Source organism: Salvelinus alpinus, chromosome 8 (assembly GCF_045679555.1).
Source record: "Salvelinus alpinus chromosome 8, SLU_Salpinus.1, whole genome shotgun sequence".
Taxonomy (NCBI): Eukaryota; Metazoa; Chordata; class Actinopteri; order Salmoniformes; family Salmonidae; genus Salvelinus; species Salvelinus alpinus.
In genome coordinates, this window is record NC_092093.1 from 16121586 (window position 1) to 16140669 (window position 19084).

A 19084-nucleotide genomic window follows, 5' to 3' on the forward strand; every position below is an offset into this window, starting at 1 on the left:
TCCCACATGTGGCCCTGGAACTGAGGATTCAGGTGACCTGAGACACCTCAGGGGTACAGAGTAAGGACGCGTCAGCTACACAAGAATTCAGCTGGTCTAAAAGACAGCTGCACAGGAAATGAGGGGGCTTTAAAAGTATTCTATTTTCCATGACTTCTTACTGTATTACCCTGTAGCAACAGCGGAGGACAACAAACACTGATGATGTCACTGAGGACAACAAACATTGATGTCATTGAGGATAACAAACATTGAGTCACAATCTGTCTCTATCAATCCTGCTATCTTATCATCAGAGCGGTCCTCTTCTATGATGTGTAGAAAGCTTTTGGCACCAAATTGCATTGAAGCATTATCCCAAGAGGATATTAGTGGGTGATAGTAGTTCATTTCCTGTAACATTTCAGATTGGCTCAGTATGACTCAAAGTCAGCTCAGATTAATATGTTTTTTAGATTAACATTCTCAAAAGATATTGTGACGCCAATGACAGGAAAGCAGCATAAACACAGCTTGCTGCCCTAATGTGGGTTCTCTCGTTCTGTATGGTTGGTCAGTCAGCCAATACTAAGGGACAGGTGTTATATTAGGCCCAGCAAGTCCTGGTAGTTGGCAAGTGTTTCCTGCAATCACCTACCAAGACCAGTTAGCAAGAGTTTCCTGCAATCACCTACCAAGACCAGTTAGCAAGAGTTTCCTGCAATCACCCACCAAGCCCAGTTAGCAAGAGTTTCCTACAATCACCCAGAAAGGGTTTCCTGTAATTACACAGCCACTGATCCAGCCCTGAGACGCATGTTATCATTCCGACAAGAGAGACACACAGAAGGACAGAAAGTCTAGCTAGCACAGCTTGGAATAGGGATTTGAAAGTGCAAGAGAGTACAAACACAGCCATTAGGAGGAGTGAGTGAGTCACTACTACTTCCCGTTCCTTTTTATAGGAAACACATAGTGATGGATTCCTTCTTGGGTCCACAAGCTCTGAGTGAGCAGCGTGGGCATCTATTAAAGCCTATAGACCTGTGCCACCTGTGATTCTTCTACCAAGGTGTTTCTAGATCTGGGGTGATTCAGGTCTAAGGAGGGTGGCGGTAGCAAACAATAGTGATGCTAACTTAGCCTTAGCCTAGCTGTGATTCTACTGGGACTCAGCTGGGAAGACAGGTTCCCCTGCAGGTGGCTGTGGCTGAGGCAGGGTAACGGTGATCTCGTTGGGGTGGAAATACCAGGGAGAGAGGAACAAGAGAAACAAACCCCGGCCAACGGGGCTTCTTTTCTTTCACTCCCCCACTCTGTTCTCCTCTCTTGTTCCCCTCCTCTATAATCTGCTGGGGGAATACCCAGTCCTTTCAGATGAGGTGGAATCATTTCTCCCATATTTACCCATGTGGAATGAGAAACGGCAGCTGATTTCTTCACCGCACAATGTCTTTGGAACACTTGAAATTCCTGGAAGGGACTCATTTAGAAAGCCTTTGAGAAAGTCTCTGCCTTGATTGAATGTCTTGGTTGTTTCAACTTCTGGTTCAAAAGTAGCATGAATTTAGGAAAAAAGCCCCATCACATTCAATAGATCTCATGCTTTACCAGAGAGGGGGTGCTGTACGGTGACCATCAACAATCCATTTCAGTATTGAAAGAAATGTGAGAAATATTCGACCTGATGAGTGTTGTCTCATTCATCCTCCTCCTCTCCTCTGTAACTATGCCCCAGGTTGTTGCTGCAAATGAGAATGTGTTCTCAGGTCAACTTACCTGGTAAAATAAGGGTTAAATTAATACAGAAAAATGAAATAAACAAATCTGCTGGCAAGGAGAGAGAGACCCCCCGACACACTAGAGACACAGAGACACAGAGACAAACACACACATACCCACAGACCCTTGCATAGTCAATACACATTAGGATTAGTCTTGTTATGGCATAAGTGGGGTAAAGTTTGCTTATTTAAGAGGCAAATGTTAGCAGCCTGGTTGTAATGCATAGCAGTGGCAGATATTATAAGCAGGTGTGTGTGTGTGTGTGTGTTCAGTGTCCTTCATTGGATTGGGTAAGAGGCTGGCTGAAGAGGCCCCAGGCTTCACTGAGAGTTCTGTGCAGGAGAAACCTGCCTTCAATTCAACAATGGTAAGTTTGCTAGACTTCAGCTTCCAGTTTTCTGTCAGACTCGCTGTTTTAAGGCTCTGTGTGGATGATATTTTACCTGTGAATATGAAACGTCATCCTAAACAGTTTTACTCAGAACATTTCTAATCTTCCATTTCTAGGTAGTCACGTGACTTCACTTAAGAACCCATCTTCTGCTTCTGCTAGATAGACTACAAATTCTACCTGCATTAGCAAAACAAGGACATTTACTTGCAAATTCTTCAAATGGAAAACATTATGGAGATAAGGAGTGGGATTCATATTCATATTTCCAGCACAGTGTTTCTCTATCTGAAGAGCTCTCTAAATCAAAGCTCTCTACTGCTGCTAGAACTATTTTATAATATTCATGAGCATGCATGTCATTAAAGTTCCTGCAACCATTTTGGTTTGAAGCAGACTTGCGGAACTCCTTGCAGATAATGAGTACATTTTGAGTCTTTGAATTTCCTCTCCATTGGCAGCGGCACAACTCTTGCCCTATATAGTTGGCAACTATACAGTACTTACTACACGTGCTATCATCTACAGTAAAGTATTACTGTTGTTTTGCATGGTGTAGATATAAACTGCTGTTATGTCTAACTTCATGTGCCACTCAGTGAACCTTTTTGCTTAAATATACCACACCCCCTTGGGCCTTATTGCTGAATTATATACCACACCCCCTTGGGCCTTATTGCTGAATTATATACCACACCCCTTTGGGCCTTATTGCTGAATTATATACCACACCCCCTTGAGCCTTATTGCTGAATTATATACCACACCCCCTTGAGCCTTATTGCTGAATTATATACCACACCCCCTTGAAACTTATTGCTGAATTATATACCACACCCCTTTGGGCCTTATTGCTGAATTATATACCACACCCCCTTGGGCCTTATTAATGAATTATATACCACACCCCTTTGAGCCTTATTGCTGAATTATATACCACACCCCCTTGGGCCTTATTGCTGAATTATATACCACATCCCCTTGAGCCTTATTGCTGAATTATATACCACACCCCTTTGAGCCTTATTGCTGAATGATATACCACACCCCCTTGAGCCTTATTGCTGAATTATATACCACACCCCCTTGAGCCTTATTGCTGAATTATATACCACACCCCCTTGAGCCTTATTGCTGAATTATATACCACACCCCTTTGGGCCTTATTGCTGAATTATATACCACACCCCCTTGAGCCTTATTGCTGAATTATATACCACACCCCCTTGAGCCTTATTGCTGAATTATATACCACACCCCCTTGAGCCTTATTGCTGAATTATATACCACACCCCTTTGGGCCTTATTGCTGAATTATATACCACACCCCCTTGGGCCTTATTGCTGAATTATATACCACACCCCTTTGAGCCTTATTGCTGAATTATATACCACACCCCCTTGGGCCTTATTGCTGAATTATATACCACACCCCTTTGAGCCTTATTGCTGAATTATATAAAACACCCCTTTGAGCCTTATTGCTGAATTATATACCACACCCCTTTGAGCCTTATTGCTGAATTATATACCACACCCCTTTGAGCTTTATTGCTGAATTATATACCACACCCCCTTGAGCCTTATTGCTGAATGATATACCACACCCCCCCTGGCCTTATTGCTGAATTATATACCACACCCCTTTGAGCCTTATTGCTGAATTATATGCCACACCCCTTTGAGCTTTATTGCTGAATTATATACCACACCCCCCTGGCTTTATTGCTGGAATATCCCTCATTCATCAGCTCATCTCTGCTGTCAGGGTGAGGTCAGGCATCAGTGATTTATCTAGGAGTTGTGTGTAGTCCTCTATTGGAGGCCACCCACTAAGCTCCCTTATCTCTCCTATAAGAGCCCGTGGACTGGCTCTTTCTCACCATTGTTCCTGAGCTGTTTAGAATGACCTTCTGCTTCACTGTACCAACAGCCATTTCTAATGCACTGTGCAGAGGTGAGGCTTTTCCCATGTGGTTATCTACATGTCCTGAGCCAGTCTCACCTCACGATACCACAGGTACTATTAAAATAGTATTTTAGAGGGCTTGGGCTCTGGTTAGCGGTTGCTGGTTGTTCTATTTGCTATTACCATTGGGATTATTCAATGCACACTTGTTTTCTCGGTTAGAGATAAGAAATTAGGCGTTTGGCAGAAGGGGATTTTGAAAATGCCAAACCACGTTTACCCCTTTATATTGTAGACCTACTTCCTCTGGGATTTCAATGCCACTGTTCCATTTTAGGTGCCTTCGATATTGAGTTGGATGAACTGGATATTTGCACTGTGTGAATCTGATGTATACGTTTTTGTTTAGCTATCCAACCCCACACTGCTCTTTTCTTATTACAGCTTTCATATAATAACATAAGGCTGCAGTAGAACGTCAACTAACCTGTACCCCCGCACATTGACTCGGTACCGGTACCCCCTGTATTTAGCCTCATTATTATTATTTTATTGTGTTACTTTTTAAATTTTTTACATTAGTTTTACTTTAGTCTAGTAAATATTTTCTTAACTCTAATTTCTTAAAACTGCGTTGTTGGTTAAGGGCTTGTAAGTAAGCATTCCATTATAATGTCTACACCTGTTGTATTCGGCGCACGTGACAAATACAATTTGATTTGATAAATTAGCAATAATCCGATCAAACATGTATCAAGGGGTATAGATTAAACCATTTGTCCTGTATGTGTGCATTTCTATGGCATTCATTAAAGTCATATATAATATCACAGACCATAACCACTTCTGTGAAGAGTTAATAAAGGAGGAGGCTTTAGTGAAAAAAAATTTTTATTTCAAAAAAATGTCATTATGCAAAATAATCAACAACTTACATCCCTACCTCAAACATGTCTAACAAAACAAAACACAGGTATAAACAAGAAAATACTAAATAGATACAAAAAATAATTATATATATATAACATTAAAAACAAAAATTATATAAAACAATATAATTTTAAAAATGTAACAATTCTAGTGCAATTGTATTCACTCAGAAAAAATATAATTATAATGATTCAGGAAGATGTTATTCTTGTTGTTATTCACTAGGGACAATGTCTTAACAAGATTACTAAATTCAATCAAAAATATTGGTAATTTTGGTATAGAAATCTGGAATTATTGTTTGTGTATAAAGTATTCGACAAAAATAATTTTAAAAATCACAATCATTTCAATGGTCTTGTTATCATTGCAATAGTAACATATTATATCCTTCATGTCAAAAATATGGGTAGTGTTCAAAAAGGTAAATAAGTATTCTGCAAGGTATTTCCAAAAATATATCACAGATTTACATTCATAGAACAAGTGAGTCATATTTTAGCCTTCTTTGCAGAGATATTTAGTGTACAACTCACCTTCTGTCCCGACATTAAATTACATCATCCACAAAATTAGTTTAGGAGCAAGGTACATTTTCAATCAATATTATTATTATTTTTTATTTTTTTATTTCACCTTTATTTAACCAGGTAGGCTAGTTGAGAACAAGTTCTCATTTGCAACTGCGACCTGGCCAAGATAAAGCATAGCAGTGTGAACAGACAACACATAGTTACACATGGAGTAAACAATAAACAAGTCAATAACATGGTAGAAAAAAAAGAGAATCTATATACAATGTGTGCAAAAGGCATGAGGTAGGCAATAAATCGAATAATTACAATTTAGCAGATTAACACTGGAGTGATAAATCATCAGATGATCATGTGCAAGAAGAGATACTGGTGTGCAAAAGAGCAGAAAAGTAAATAAATAAAAGCAGTATGGGGGGTGAGGTAGGTAAATTGGGTGGGTAGTTTACAGATGGACTATGTACAGCTGCAGCGATCGGTTAGCTGCTCGGATAGCAGATTTTTAAAGTTGTTGAGGGAGATAAAAGTCTCCAACTTCAGAGATTTTTGCAATTCGTTCCAGTCGCAGGCAGCAGAGAACTGGAAGGAAAGGCGTCCAAATGAGGTTTTGGCTTTAGGGATGATCAGTGAGATACACCTGCTGGAGCGCGTGCTGCGGGTGGGTGTAGCCATCGTGACCAGTGAACTGAGATAAGGCGGCACTTTACCTAGCATAGCCTTGTAGATGACCTGGAGCCAGTGGGTCTGACGACGAACATGTAGCGAGGGCCAGCCGACTAGGGCATACAGGTCGCAGTGGTGGGTCGTATAAGGTGCTTTAGTAACAAAACGAATGGCACTGTGATAAACTGCATCCAGTTTGCTGAGTAGAGTATTGGAAGCTATTTTGTAGATGACATCGCCGAAGTCGAGGATCGGTAGGATAGTCAGTTTTACTAGGGTAAGTTTGGCGGCGTGAGTGAAGGAGGCTTTGTTGCGGAATAGAAAGCCGATTCTTGATTTGATTTTGGATTGGAGATGTTTGATATGAGTCTGGAAGGAGAGTTTGCAGTCTAGCCAGACACCTAGGTACTTATAGATGTCCACATATTCTAGGTCGGAACCGTCCAGGGTGGTGATGCTAGTCGGGCGTGCGGGTGCAGGCAGCGAACGGTTGAAAAGCATGCATTTGGTTTTACTAGCGTTTAAGAGCAGTTGGAGGCCACGGAAGGAGTGTTGTATGGCATTGAAGCTCGTTTGGAGGTTAGATAGCACAGTGTCCAAGGAAGGGCCGGAAGTATATAGAATGGTGTCGTCTGCGTAGAGGTGGATCAGGGAATCGCCCGCAGCAAGAGCAACATCATTGATGTATACAGAGAAAAGAGTCGGCCCGAGAATTGAACCCTGTGGTACCCCCATAGAGACTGCCAGAGGACCGGACAACATGCCCTCCGATTTGACACACTGAACTCTGTCTGCAAAGTAGTTGGTGAACCAGGCAAGGCAGTCATTAGAAAAACCGAGGCTACTGAGTCTGCCGATAAGAATATGGTGATTGACAGAGTCGAAAGCCTTGGCCAGGTCGATGAAGACGGCTGCACAGTAATGTCTTTTATCGATGGCGGTTATGATATCGTTTAGTACCTTGAGCGTGGCTGAGGTGCACCCGTGACCGGCTCGGAAACCGGATTGCACAGCGGAGAAGGTACGGTGGGATTCGAGATGGTCAGTGATCTGTTTGTTGACTTGGCTTTCGAAGACCTTAGATAGGCAGGGCAGGATGGATATAGGTCTGTAACAGTTTGGGTCCAGGGTGTCTCCCCCTTTGAAGAGGGGGATGACCGCGGCAGCTTTCCAATCCTTGGGGATCTCAGATGATACGAAGGAGAGGTTGAACAGGCTGGTAATAGGGGGTGCGACAATGGCGGCGGACAGTTTCAGAAATAGGGGGTCCAGATTGTCAAGCCCAGCTGATTTGTATGGGTCCAGGTTTTCCAGCTCTTTCAGAACATCTGCTATCTGGATATGGGTAAAGGAGAAGCTGGGGAGGCTTGGGCGAGTAGCAGCGGGGGGGGCGGGGCTGTTGGCCAAGGTTGGAGTCGCCAGGAGGAAGGCATGGCCAGCCATTGAGAAATGTTTGTTGAAGTTTTCGATTATCACGGACTTATCAGTGGTGACCGTGTTACCTAGCCTCAGTGCAGTGGGCAGCTGGGAGGAGGTGCTCTTGTTTTCCATGGACTTTACAGTATCCCAGAACTTTTTGGAGTTAGAGCTACAGGATGCAAATTTCTGCTTGAAAAAGCTGGCCTTTGCTTTCCTGACTGACTGCGTGTATTGGTTCCTGACTTCCCTGAACAGTTGCATATCGCGGGGGCTCTTCGATGCTATTGCAGTTCGCCACAGGATGTTTTTGTGCTGGTCGAGGGCAGTCAGGTCTGGAGTGAACCAAGGGCTATATCTGTTCTTGGTTCTGCATTTTTTGAACGGAGCATGCTTGTCTAATATGGTGAGGAAGTAACTTTTAAAGAATGACCAGGCATCCTCAACTGACGGGATGAGGTCAATATCCTTCCAGGGTACCCGGGCCAGGTCGATTAGAAAGGCCTGCTCGCAGAAGTGTTTTAGGGAGTGTCATGACGTTGGGTTGGGGGTAGGTTTACGACAGTCATAAATACCTCTTTCCCCCTTTTTCTCTCTCCCCACTATAACTGATGTGACATAAGGAAACCCATGGGTTAACATAGAGATTCTGGGTAACATCAGAAGTTGGGGGAAATGAACTATATTCTGGTAATCCAACCAACTGTACATATGCGGTGGTACTTAAGGTATATTATGTCAGTTCGGTTGCCCTCTGACACATTCTCATCAATGATAGAATGACATAAACGCTACTGTGAAAAGTCTAAACGTCAGAGGTATCGGATTCACATGGAATTGTTGTTTAGTTCAAATGTTTGAATATGACATTGTTTGTGAAGAGGTGAAATGTAATTTTACCTTCCAAATGAGAGATCTGTGTTTTCATAAATTTGGCTTCTGCTCAACCAGGGGCCCGCCCCTGTGAAGAGACCTGGGTAATAAACCTTTCAGACACACCCCTCTCCTCCACTATAAAAGCCATTTTCCCAGAAGATAACTTCCTGTTCCGGGCACATTTTGGATGACGATCCGATGTCAAGATGGTTCAGACAATAACTACAGAACTAGGCCAACATCAGCATGGACTTTGATTGTGAATGGTATGAACTTTGAACTCGTGTTCACTACAGAAGTGATATCTCCTAGCCGTTGAGTTGGCAACAGCTGCTACAAACGCAGGTTAGGAAGGACGGTCCGAGTATCCCGTCTTCCACACACAACGGTACTACAAAGTATCCCGTGACTACCAGAGACCAGAGACATCCTCCAAAGGACAGAGGACTCGGGTTGGCGATACGGTCTTCCATCTACCACCAACCTACTGAAGCGCAGCTCAGAGTAAATATGTATTGCATTTTCTTTCTTAAATGGGCGGTAATTTAGAATGCATAAGATACGATATTTACGAGAGCACAGCTCGCCTATGTTCCGAATCTCCCGCTCTTTCACTAAAATCCCGCCCCTTCCCTTTGTGTAACAAGCTGTCATATCTATTCCGCCCGCTAGGGACGTTTTCTGTATGACGTAATTTGTGATCAAGTTATGATTTAATTGTATATGTGTGATTCTGTGTGATTAGTTAGGTATTTAGTAAATAAATAATTAAACCCAATTTTGTATTGCTGATTCAACTTGTTAGCCAGGATTCTTGCAGACAATCAAGGACTTACAACTTTCAGATGAGACTGAATAAAATGATGATTAATGTGACTGTTATTTAGTAAAATATTACAAAATCTTTAAGAGTTTATTCGAAAGATAACAGCTCTATAAATATTATTTCGTGGTGTCCCTCTCTAGTTAATTAATATTTACATGGTTAGTTCAATCAGGTAATATTGATACCGGAGAAATTATTTTATAGAATAGCATGTCATAGCAATCAATCTGGCATAGTCAAAGACACGACAGGAGCGTTTGACAGTGATGAGGGGTGGTCGTTTGACCGCGGACCCGTGGCGGATACAGGCAATGAGGCAGTGATCGCTGAGATCTTGATTGAAGACAGCAGAGGTGTATTTGGAGGGCAGGTTGGTCAGGATAATGTCTATTAGGGTGCCCATGTTTACGGATTTAGGGTTGTACCTGGTGGGTTCCTTGATGATTTGTGTGAGATTGAGGGCATCAAGCTTGGATTGTAGGACTGCCGGGGTGTTAAGCATATCCCAGTTTAGGTCACCTAACAGAACAAACTCTGAAGCTAGATGGGGAGCGATCAATTCACAGATGGTGTCCAGGGCACAGGTGGGAGCTGAGGGGGGTCGGTAGCAGGCGGTGACAGTGAGAGAGTGAGAGACTCAACAGTGAGAGACTTATTTCTGGAGAGATTAATTTTTAAAATTAGAAGTTCGAACTGTTTGGGCATAGACCTGGAAAGTATGACAGAACTTTGCAGGCTATCTCTGCAGTAGATTGCAACTCCTCCCCCTTTGGCAGTTCTATCTTGACGGAAAGTGTTATAGTTGGGTATGGAAATCCCAGAATTTTTGGTGGCCTTCCTAAGCCAGGATTCGGACACGGCAAGGACATCAGGGTTGGCAGAGTGTGCTAAAGCGGTGAGTAAGGCAAACTTAGGGAGGAGGCTTCTGATGTTGACATGCATGAGGCCAAGGCTTTTTCGATCACAGAAGTCAACAAATGAGGGTGACTGGGGACATGCAGGGCCTGGGTTTACCTCCACATCACCCGAGGAACAGAGGAGTAGTAGGATGAGGGTGCGGCTAAAGGCTATCAAAACTGGTCGCCTAGAGCGTTGGGGACAAAGAATAAAAGGAGCAGATTTATGGGCGTGGTAGAATAGATTCTGGGCATAATGTGCAGACAGGGGTATGGTGGGGCACGGGTACAGCGGAGGCAAGCCCAGGCACTGGGTGATGATAAGAGAGGTTGTATCTCTGGACATGCTGGTCTCAATGGGTGAGGTCACCGCATGTGTGGGGGGTGGGACAAAGGAGGTATCAGAGGTACGGAGAGTGGAACTACGGGGTCCATTGCAAACCAAAACAATGATAATGATAACTAGCCTGAACAACAGTATGCAAGGCATATTGATATTTGAGAGAGACATACAATAAGGCATAAAGTGATTGCAGGTCTTGATTGGGAGAGCTAGCTAAAACAACAGGTAAGATAACAGCAGCTAGTCCACTAACACAGCAACAACAGGTAAAAATGGCGACGACTAGGCAGAGAGGGTCGGATTAACTACACACAGATCCTGAGTTAAAGCACAGAGCCGACAGATAAAACACAAATAAACAGAATGGAGTACCGTGAATTAATGGACAGTCAAGCAGGCATCAGCTATGTAGCCAAGTGATCATAGTGTCCAGGGGGCAGCCGTAGATGGAGCAGGGAGGCCTCCACTAAGCTAGCACGCGGCGTTTAAAGTTAGTAGCCCGGGGGGTGGTCTGCTCAGACGGAGGGGGTCTGCTCAGACGGAGGCCGGTTGAGGGCACAGCGGGTGGGGTATTCGTCTGCAGACCAGACGTGGTCGTGTCGACAGAGAATCCAAGCCGGATGGCGATGGCGAAAGAGAGGTTGTGAATTGTAGAATTGTGTTTGCTAACTGGTGCTAGCTTCGTGGCAGTGGCGCTAGCTGCGCTAGCTGCAAGCTAGCTGTGAGGATCAGAAGTAGTGGCTCAGGGATTACGGCAGGAATCCGGCGTTGTTGTCGAGAGACAGTCCGATGCTGGTAAATTGGTGAGTAATATCCAGGCTAATAACAGGGCTGGTGTCTGTGCAGAAGGTAAAAGCTGCTAGCAGCGGCAAAAAATGGCTAAATTAGCTTGTAGCTGATTAGCTGGTTAGCTACTGGGGGTTCTTGAAAGTGTTCCAAAGTTAAAAAATAATAGCGATTCCGTATCACATTGGGTGAGGTAGGTTACCGGAAGGTATAATCGAATTAAAAATCGAAAAGAGATAGAATTTTTTTTTAAAAATATATACAAGACATACGAAAAAATACGAACGTACACGAGAGGACCAAAGAAACACGTCTACCCTGCTACGCCATCTTGGATTGGAATAGCATTACTATTTTTTACATCTTTTCTCAAATTTGGTTTGGATAGGATTCAAAGTTCTGTTGCAAGGAATTAAGGGTGAAGGGTGACTTAATTCAAATCTAAATCCGAAACAGACAGTCCACTTTTTAGAGGTAACACTTCGATCACACCAACAGTGTTTTGCATTTTGATACACCAGAATTACATAAATTTCCAAAGAAATGCTGCGTTTGCCTTGCAACATTTTTATTGTATTTTACCTTTATGTAACCAAGTAAGCCAGTTGAGAACAAGTTCTAATTTACAACTGCGACCTGGCCATTGCATTGCTGTGCAGAGGAAGTTGCAGTGCGTTCGGTGTGGTGCATACGTTTTTTCCGAACGTATGCGTCAAACTGTACGCGTAGATGGCTTGACAGAAATGGTAGCAGAAGGTGAATGTTGAACTTTTGTTGCATACATATCCAGATGATGCTGCCCGACACTGTCGGTGTGATCGAAGCGTTAGAATGGCTCTTTCTTCAAGCGGTCTTGCCATCGGTAAAGCCCTTATAACGGCGCTGCAACGGAAAAACAACCAGACTGCATTGACGCATCACATTCTGCAGCTGGGGAGTGTAGTAGCCTAAGTATGACATTAACTTTGCATTTTACTTACTGTGGTGTTGTAGTTAATGCATTTGTTCTTTAGTTAGTTACAATTAATATGGTTCGTTCTGAAAATGTGATTTGTTATTTATTGAGGTGCTTCCATGTTTCAAATGAGGCTTCACTCAGAACAGATTGGCGCACAAAACCGTTACACCCAATAAGTATTTACAAAATCAACACAAATCCTCTGATATGGGCCATATTACATTTTATATCTCAAAAAGATATAATTTATCAATATAGATATATTCATAATTTTTAAAAAGTCAGAATACAGTGGTGAATACAGCCACATCCACACACGGGATTTATATCACTAGAGCGCCCCTGTGAGCTTCCTGGATTCCTATCAACCTTGCCTTTGGCAAAGCCATGCACAGTCTCAAATATTTTTAATTGTGTCACTGAGCTGCATAGCCATAAGAAACAATTAACTAGAATTGTGTTTAGAAGAGTGAAATGAGTTTATCTCGATGCTGTTGCTTCTAATTCCCACACCTCTCCACAGATGACGACACCAGCACCTGTTGAACCCTGAAATGAAGATGGACAAAGGAAACAATAGGATTGTGTCGTCGTTGATCCTCCGTTCCTTGCATGTCGTAATCCTCTGGCTCTGTTCCTGCATGGGAAATTCATTTCATTTCTATTTCCCTCTGATCAAATGAAAAAGGGGAATAACAGACCCGAGGAGATAGCAGATACAACAATACAATGAGATCGTAGTATTGCTTGCTGTAGCCCAAGGGATTGAAGGACTAAAAAGGGATATTTCAGGGGCGATTACAATGAAATATCTTAATTTATATTACATCAATATATTGCAGCAATATTGGAATATTGGACTTGTCTGATTTATCTAAAACATGAACAAAAATGAATATATCCCAAACCCGTGCGTTGCGATAATGGATGAGAGTGCGCAGTGTTAAACCCAGAGGTGGCAGAGTAGCGCCAAAACAGCGCTGATGCTGACACCTCCCCTGTCTGTCACGAGAAAGGGCAGGTAGACAAAATGGCTTTGCTGACGCAGGACTCCATTGCAAATATCCCCGAGATGAAAGATCCAGAGAGAATCAAAACTTTGGGCACAATGTATTACGGAGACTAATGGACCACATTTTATTTTACTAGGCAAGTCAGTTAAGAACAAATTCTTATTTACAATGACGGCCTACCCCGGACGACGTTGGGCCAATTGTGGCCCGCCCTATGAGACTCCCAATCACGGCCGGATGTGATTCAGCCTGGATTCGAACCAGGAAATGTAACGACGCCTTAAACGATGCCTTAAACTGCGCTACTCGGGAGCCCACTTGTTGAAATGGATAATGCTGCCATGGGTCTTAGATGTTATAATGGTAGCCCACCAAAGAATGGCTCAGTAAATGCAAATGAAGATCGCATGCATGGGTCAGCCATGAATGAGAATACCCCAACCCCACATCTCAACAAAGAGCAGCACTGTTCAATAGAGCCCGATGCGGCGGAGGAGAACTGCCGCGCGCAGGTGGACGTGGCGCACACCCTGGGCTTTCCCTCTTCTGCCTGGATGACGAAACGAAAACACGGAGCGCACCTCTCATGTGTCAAGTCAGCGGTGGAGCTGTGAAAGGTCAGTGTTAGATTTATAAAGCGAGTTCCCAGGCGGGGGAAAGAGGGAGGGGAGTTCTGCGCCTGTCACCTTTTGTATCAGCGCAGAAGCACAGTCAGCACATGAGCGCGGACAGACAGGCAGTGCGGGACAGACGGCTGTGCGGGGAGAGAGCGACCCAGAAGCTACACAGGGAAACCAAGCACCGCAGTCCAGGCAGGAAGGATGGGGATGTGGGAACGGCGTCTGTGCTTCTGAAGATAAGTCTGATTTAGTGATTGAAGTGTCTGGAAAGAAACTTGAAGCGCATAAAGCCGTTTTGGATGAGAAAAGTGACTATTTCAAGGCGCGGCAGTCCCGAGACGTATGCCGAGTAAAGGGGGTGAGTTTTAAGACTTTGACAATATTGGTGGATTACATTTACTCGTCCCGAATGGAGGTTAGTAAGGTTCATATTGTAGAGGTCATCACCCGGGCTAAAGTGTTATAAATTCCTTGCGCGGTTCAAGCTGCTGTCGATAAAATGTCGGAGCAGATTACTGCTGAGAACTGCTATGAGATTTTGACAATAGCCAAAAGGCAACGTATCGGTGAATTGAAGCAGAAAGCCTACAAGCACATGAGTGACAATTTCTTGGAAATACTGCGTGATCCTGCTGTCTATGGGCGTTTGACCGGAGGGGAGAGAGAGCTGATTCTCACTATGAGAATGGAGGGAAAGAGGGCGTTGGTGGTGGCTGAAATCAACGAGGTGTATGACCGCGCCGGGAGCAGACCTCCAAGCCGCGAGAACAGTCGCCCCCAGAGCCCTCTATCGATGGTGTCCCTGGAGGAGAACCATGTGATTTACTATTACAACGAGGAGACAAAGGACTGGAAAGTGCTGACGAAGATGCCGGATGAAATCAACACAAAGGGCTCTGGGATATGCACCATGTACAATTATCTATTCGTAGCAGGTGGAATCAAAGTGCAGGGCGACAAAGGCAAGGTCTCAGACAAGGTGTTCTGCTACAACCCTCTCACTGACAGCTGGAGCGAAATACGACCGCTCACCCAGGGTCGGTCTCAGCTCAAGCTGGTGTCCATGGACGGCTACCTGTTTGCAATCGGAGGGGAGTGTCTCTTCACGGTGGAGAAATACGACCCTCGCACTGACAGATGGAGCCCTGTGGCGCCTCTACCAAAAGGGGCGTTCGCTGTTGCGCACGAGGCAACGACCTGTAATGGAGAGCTGTTCGTATCAGGAGGCTCTCTCTTTTATCGTCTGCTAAGATATGACAATAGAAGAGCTGACTGGGAGGAATGCCCGTTCAACAACAGCAGGAAGAAATCCACCGACATGGTGGCGTTCAAAAACTTCATCTACAGGTTTGACGTCAACCGTGACTATGGCGTCAACGTGTTCAAATACAACACTGTGGTGAAAATATGGCATGACAGTGCGTCCCTGGAGCAGACCAACCCCTTGCCCTTTCGCTGTGCTGTCATTGGCAACACCATTTACTGCGTGAACAAGTCCCAAACATTGCAGTTTGTTGTGGAAGAGGAGAATGAACAGTTTTTGCCTGAGGCACTGGCACTCAAAGCACCTGTAGAGGCTAAAGGTGCCCTTGTTCCATTTGTCCTGGCTCTGCCCAAGACAGCCTGAGACAGAATAATGCACAATATTTACCTATTTTTGGAGACTCACTAAAAGCGGCCTCAGAAATGTCATTTGAGGACAAAATATGTTGTGTTTGATAAAAGACTGTGATAAGAATGACAAATTAAATAATTTGTCAATTTTCATGAACAGTATTTGTAATTCCTGCCAGAGGACAGTAATATTGTGATAGGCTTCTCTTATCTTGCCACTATGGCTATACACTTCAACAGCTCTACAAAAACAATGTAGCCTACTGTATAGACCTAGGTGATGTCAATAGGCAGAACTTTTTCATCAACAGCACTGCCAAAGCAATATTTATTCCCAGGTGTTTATAATTCAATGTCAATACAACTATTGCATGATTCAAATTGTTTTCCTCTGAGAGTATTACCTGTTATTACTAAGTGGAAACATTGCCGTGTTCTTTCTTAGAGTAGGAATAAAACGTGTTGCAAAGCAGCTTTTGCCAAAGGCAGGGGAGATATACACTGGGAGATAACAAGGATCACTGTTGATATAATATCACCTAGCTACTATGACTGTATTACAGGGAATGATAGAACATCTCACCGTAAAGGATTAGCAGCATAAAGAAACCGATTTGAATGTCTAAGGAAAGTCTGGTTTGAGTGGCTATATTGTCTATTAGTCTGTGACCTGGAAAACAACATCCATTTTTCACATTACTGTAAGTATGGCATCTTTAGTTGGACTTGTCTTCCAAACCCTCTCAGCCCTGATGCCCTGACCACAGGCGGACAGTCTCATTTTAGAGCTGGGCATATTGACCCATAACGCCAACTCTCCAAAATGTGCTGAGTTAGGCACTAAAGATATTTGTGAGATTCATGTTTTTTGACACCTTAGAGTATTTTTTTGTTGTTACACTTTTCACCCTTGTCTGCGGCGATTGTGCAATAGTTTATTTATCAATCCATCAATGGACAGCAGTTTGTGAAACGAATGTACTCGACAGCATGTTGTGAAATTCACAGTTGGGATAGTTGCTGTTGCTGCACAGCTTCCTTTTATTTATTTAACCTTAATTAACCTTCGTTATAGAGCGCCTGGAGAGGGCTACGGCTGTTTACAGCAGGACCAGGGCTTTGCTCCAATGTGTGCTTTGCCTGGTCACCCAGTCCAGCCTGCAGGGACAAAGAGAGGGTAATTCACTCAAGCCTCAAGGGGAAAAGACTCACTGTGAAATGAGAATATGACCCTGTCTGCCAGTGAATGAAAATCCAATTGTGCTTGCATGTGCGTGCGTGCGCACACACACACACACACACACACACACACACACACACACACACACACACACACACACACACACACACACACACACACACACACACACACACACACACACACACACACACACACACACACACACACACACACACACACAGTGTGAGGCCTGTGACTTGCTGCCAAGTCTCGGTGGGCCCATATGCTGATGGTCTCTGCCCTAAGGTGTGCCATGTCCACTTACTGTGGGAGCCTATAGGCTCTAACAATAGAATCAATCATCCCCTCACCTCTCTGTCATAGTCATAGATCCTGTTTCAAAGGGAGGACATTCAAAGACGTGAAGTCACCCCACCCTTTACAGTATGTCGTTATTTTATCCTGTTCAGTGAAGAGTGCACCAATGTAGCTGCCTTTCCGTGCCACTCCCATTGCTGAGGGCAAGGCCAGGTTTTAATGTACTGTAACTTCAAGCCCTAGCTTCCTCTGTCTTTTAGGGTGTTTCTTACTGCAATAAAAAACTTTTTTGATTATATAAAAAAAAAAAAATGATTATTATTTTTGAGGATCATTAGTGCTTGTGTTTATATGACAAAGATCCCGCCGCTAGTCTATATTCAGCTTGCTGCTGGGTCTAATCAAACGTCTTCATGAATGAGCATGCTGTGTGAGTTAAGTTTATGTGGACCAAGGCAATCGTACTGCCGAACTAATGGCCAAAGGCTAATAATACTAATCCAAGGCTTGTAAGCTTGTGAGTGATGCTGTTGGGTGTTTCAGTTTCAGTATGTTTGAATTGCTGTAATAAAAACAGTTATTTGCATCTCCTGCCTGCTCGCTCACTCGCTGACTGGCTCTTTATTTCCTGTTTATGGTTTGACAGCTTCAATGGTTTTCAATCATACCTTATTTATCTGCTGTATGACAGCCTTTCAACTCCAAACCAACCACATTCACTACTGTAGTGGTGTATAGTACATTATCAATATATTGATTTTTGGTGTGTTAACGTACTGCCTCATTGACGGATGTAGGGTTCCTGCACACAAATATACAGTTTCTTTGTCAAATTGTCAAAGATTTCAGCCACCAAAGTCATAGACTATTCTCTCTGCTACTGGATGGCAAGCGCTACTGTTCTACCAAGTCTGGAACCAACAAAACCCTGAACAGCTTCTACCACCAAGCCACAATACTGCTAAATAGTTAAGTAGTTAACCAAATAGCATCCTAAAGTGATCAGAAATCTCAACTAGCAAGCAAGTCGCAGGAATGAAGAATTGAGTGCGTGCGCATTCATGCGAAGAATTCTGTCAGAGGGAAGCTTTTCGGCACAACACCAACACCCAAAATGAGTACCGCTAACTATTTCAGTCCGAGTCAAGCATTGATCATCAATACGCTTTATGACTTGGCCTTGGAAACTGAACTGACATTAGTTATTGCCATGGGAATAGAGGAGGACTTGGCCAACAGTTGTTCTCACAGCCTTGTGGCTTGCGTGATGGTGTGACTTGCGGCAGGAGACGCAATATGTTTGCCAAATACAGTTTTTTTTATCCACTTGGTCAAACCAAGGTTACATTTCACAATATCTCCTTTGTACTAAAACTATATCAAATTGTCTTGGTCACATACACATATTAGGCAGATGTTATTACGATGATTCCAAGATGGCGTAGCAGTCGGACGTGTGTTTGTCTTGTCCCGTGTAAATAGTCCTCGTTTTTTTTTTTTCGTATGCATTTCGTATATATTTTAATTTCACTTTCCATTTAGGAACTGAATATACATTCCGCCTCACCCAATGTGGTACGGATCTGCTATTTCTTTTATACTTTAGAACCGTAACCCCAATCAGAAGCTAGCCAGATAACTAGCTACTAGCTAGTAGTCAGTTAGCCACTGCTGCGGTCTTCACCCTTAACTCGGACACCAGCCAGCTTCAGCTCGGGCCAATACCTGCCAGTCTGCAAGCGCGATATCAACCCAGAGCATATAGGACTGCTTTTTCACTACCACATCACCGGATTTTTTTTCTTTTTTCTTCTACTTCATCACCGGATTTCAGCCGCAGGCACTGGACATTTGCTCCTTGATTTCGCAGCTAGCTAGCTGCAAACCGTGTGTCTATTGGCTTACGTCGATCCCGGAGCAAACGTAATTTATTCCGGAGCTAGCTGAGGAGCTCCATCAGCCATTCCTGGGCTACAGTCACCTATCCGGACCCGTTTTTTTGTTTTTTTTGTTGTTGCTGCAGATATGGAGCCCCACCGGGCCTTCAC

At 43.7% G+C, this 19084-nt stretch overlaps 1 protein-coding gene across 1 annotated transcript; it reads left to right on the plus strand.

The window, feature by feature from the left end:
* The first annotated feature begins 12034 nt into the window (after nt 1–12034).
* On the plus strand, nt 12035–17641 carry LOC139582624 (kelch repeat and BTB domain-containing protein 11-like). The gene is made up of 2 exons (XM_071412769.1): nt 12035–12284; nt 12815–17641. The coding sequence occupies exon 2, from the start codon at nt 14424–14426 to the stop codon at nt 15549–15551; it is 1128 nt and encodes a 375-aa protein (XP_071268870.1). The 5' UTR covers nt 12035–12284; nt 12815–14423; the 3' UTR covers nt 15552–17641.
* Nucleotides 17642–19084: the final 1443 nt, after the last annotated feature.

Bases quoted from the DNA above. Each gene is read 5' to 3' on its own strand.
- LOC139582624 (XM_071412769.1), top strand. From the start codon at position 14,424: ATGTCGGAGCAGATTACTGCTGAGAACTGCTATGAGATTTTGACAATA.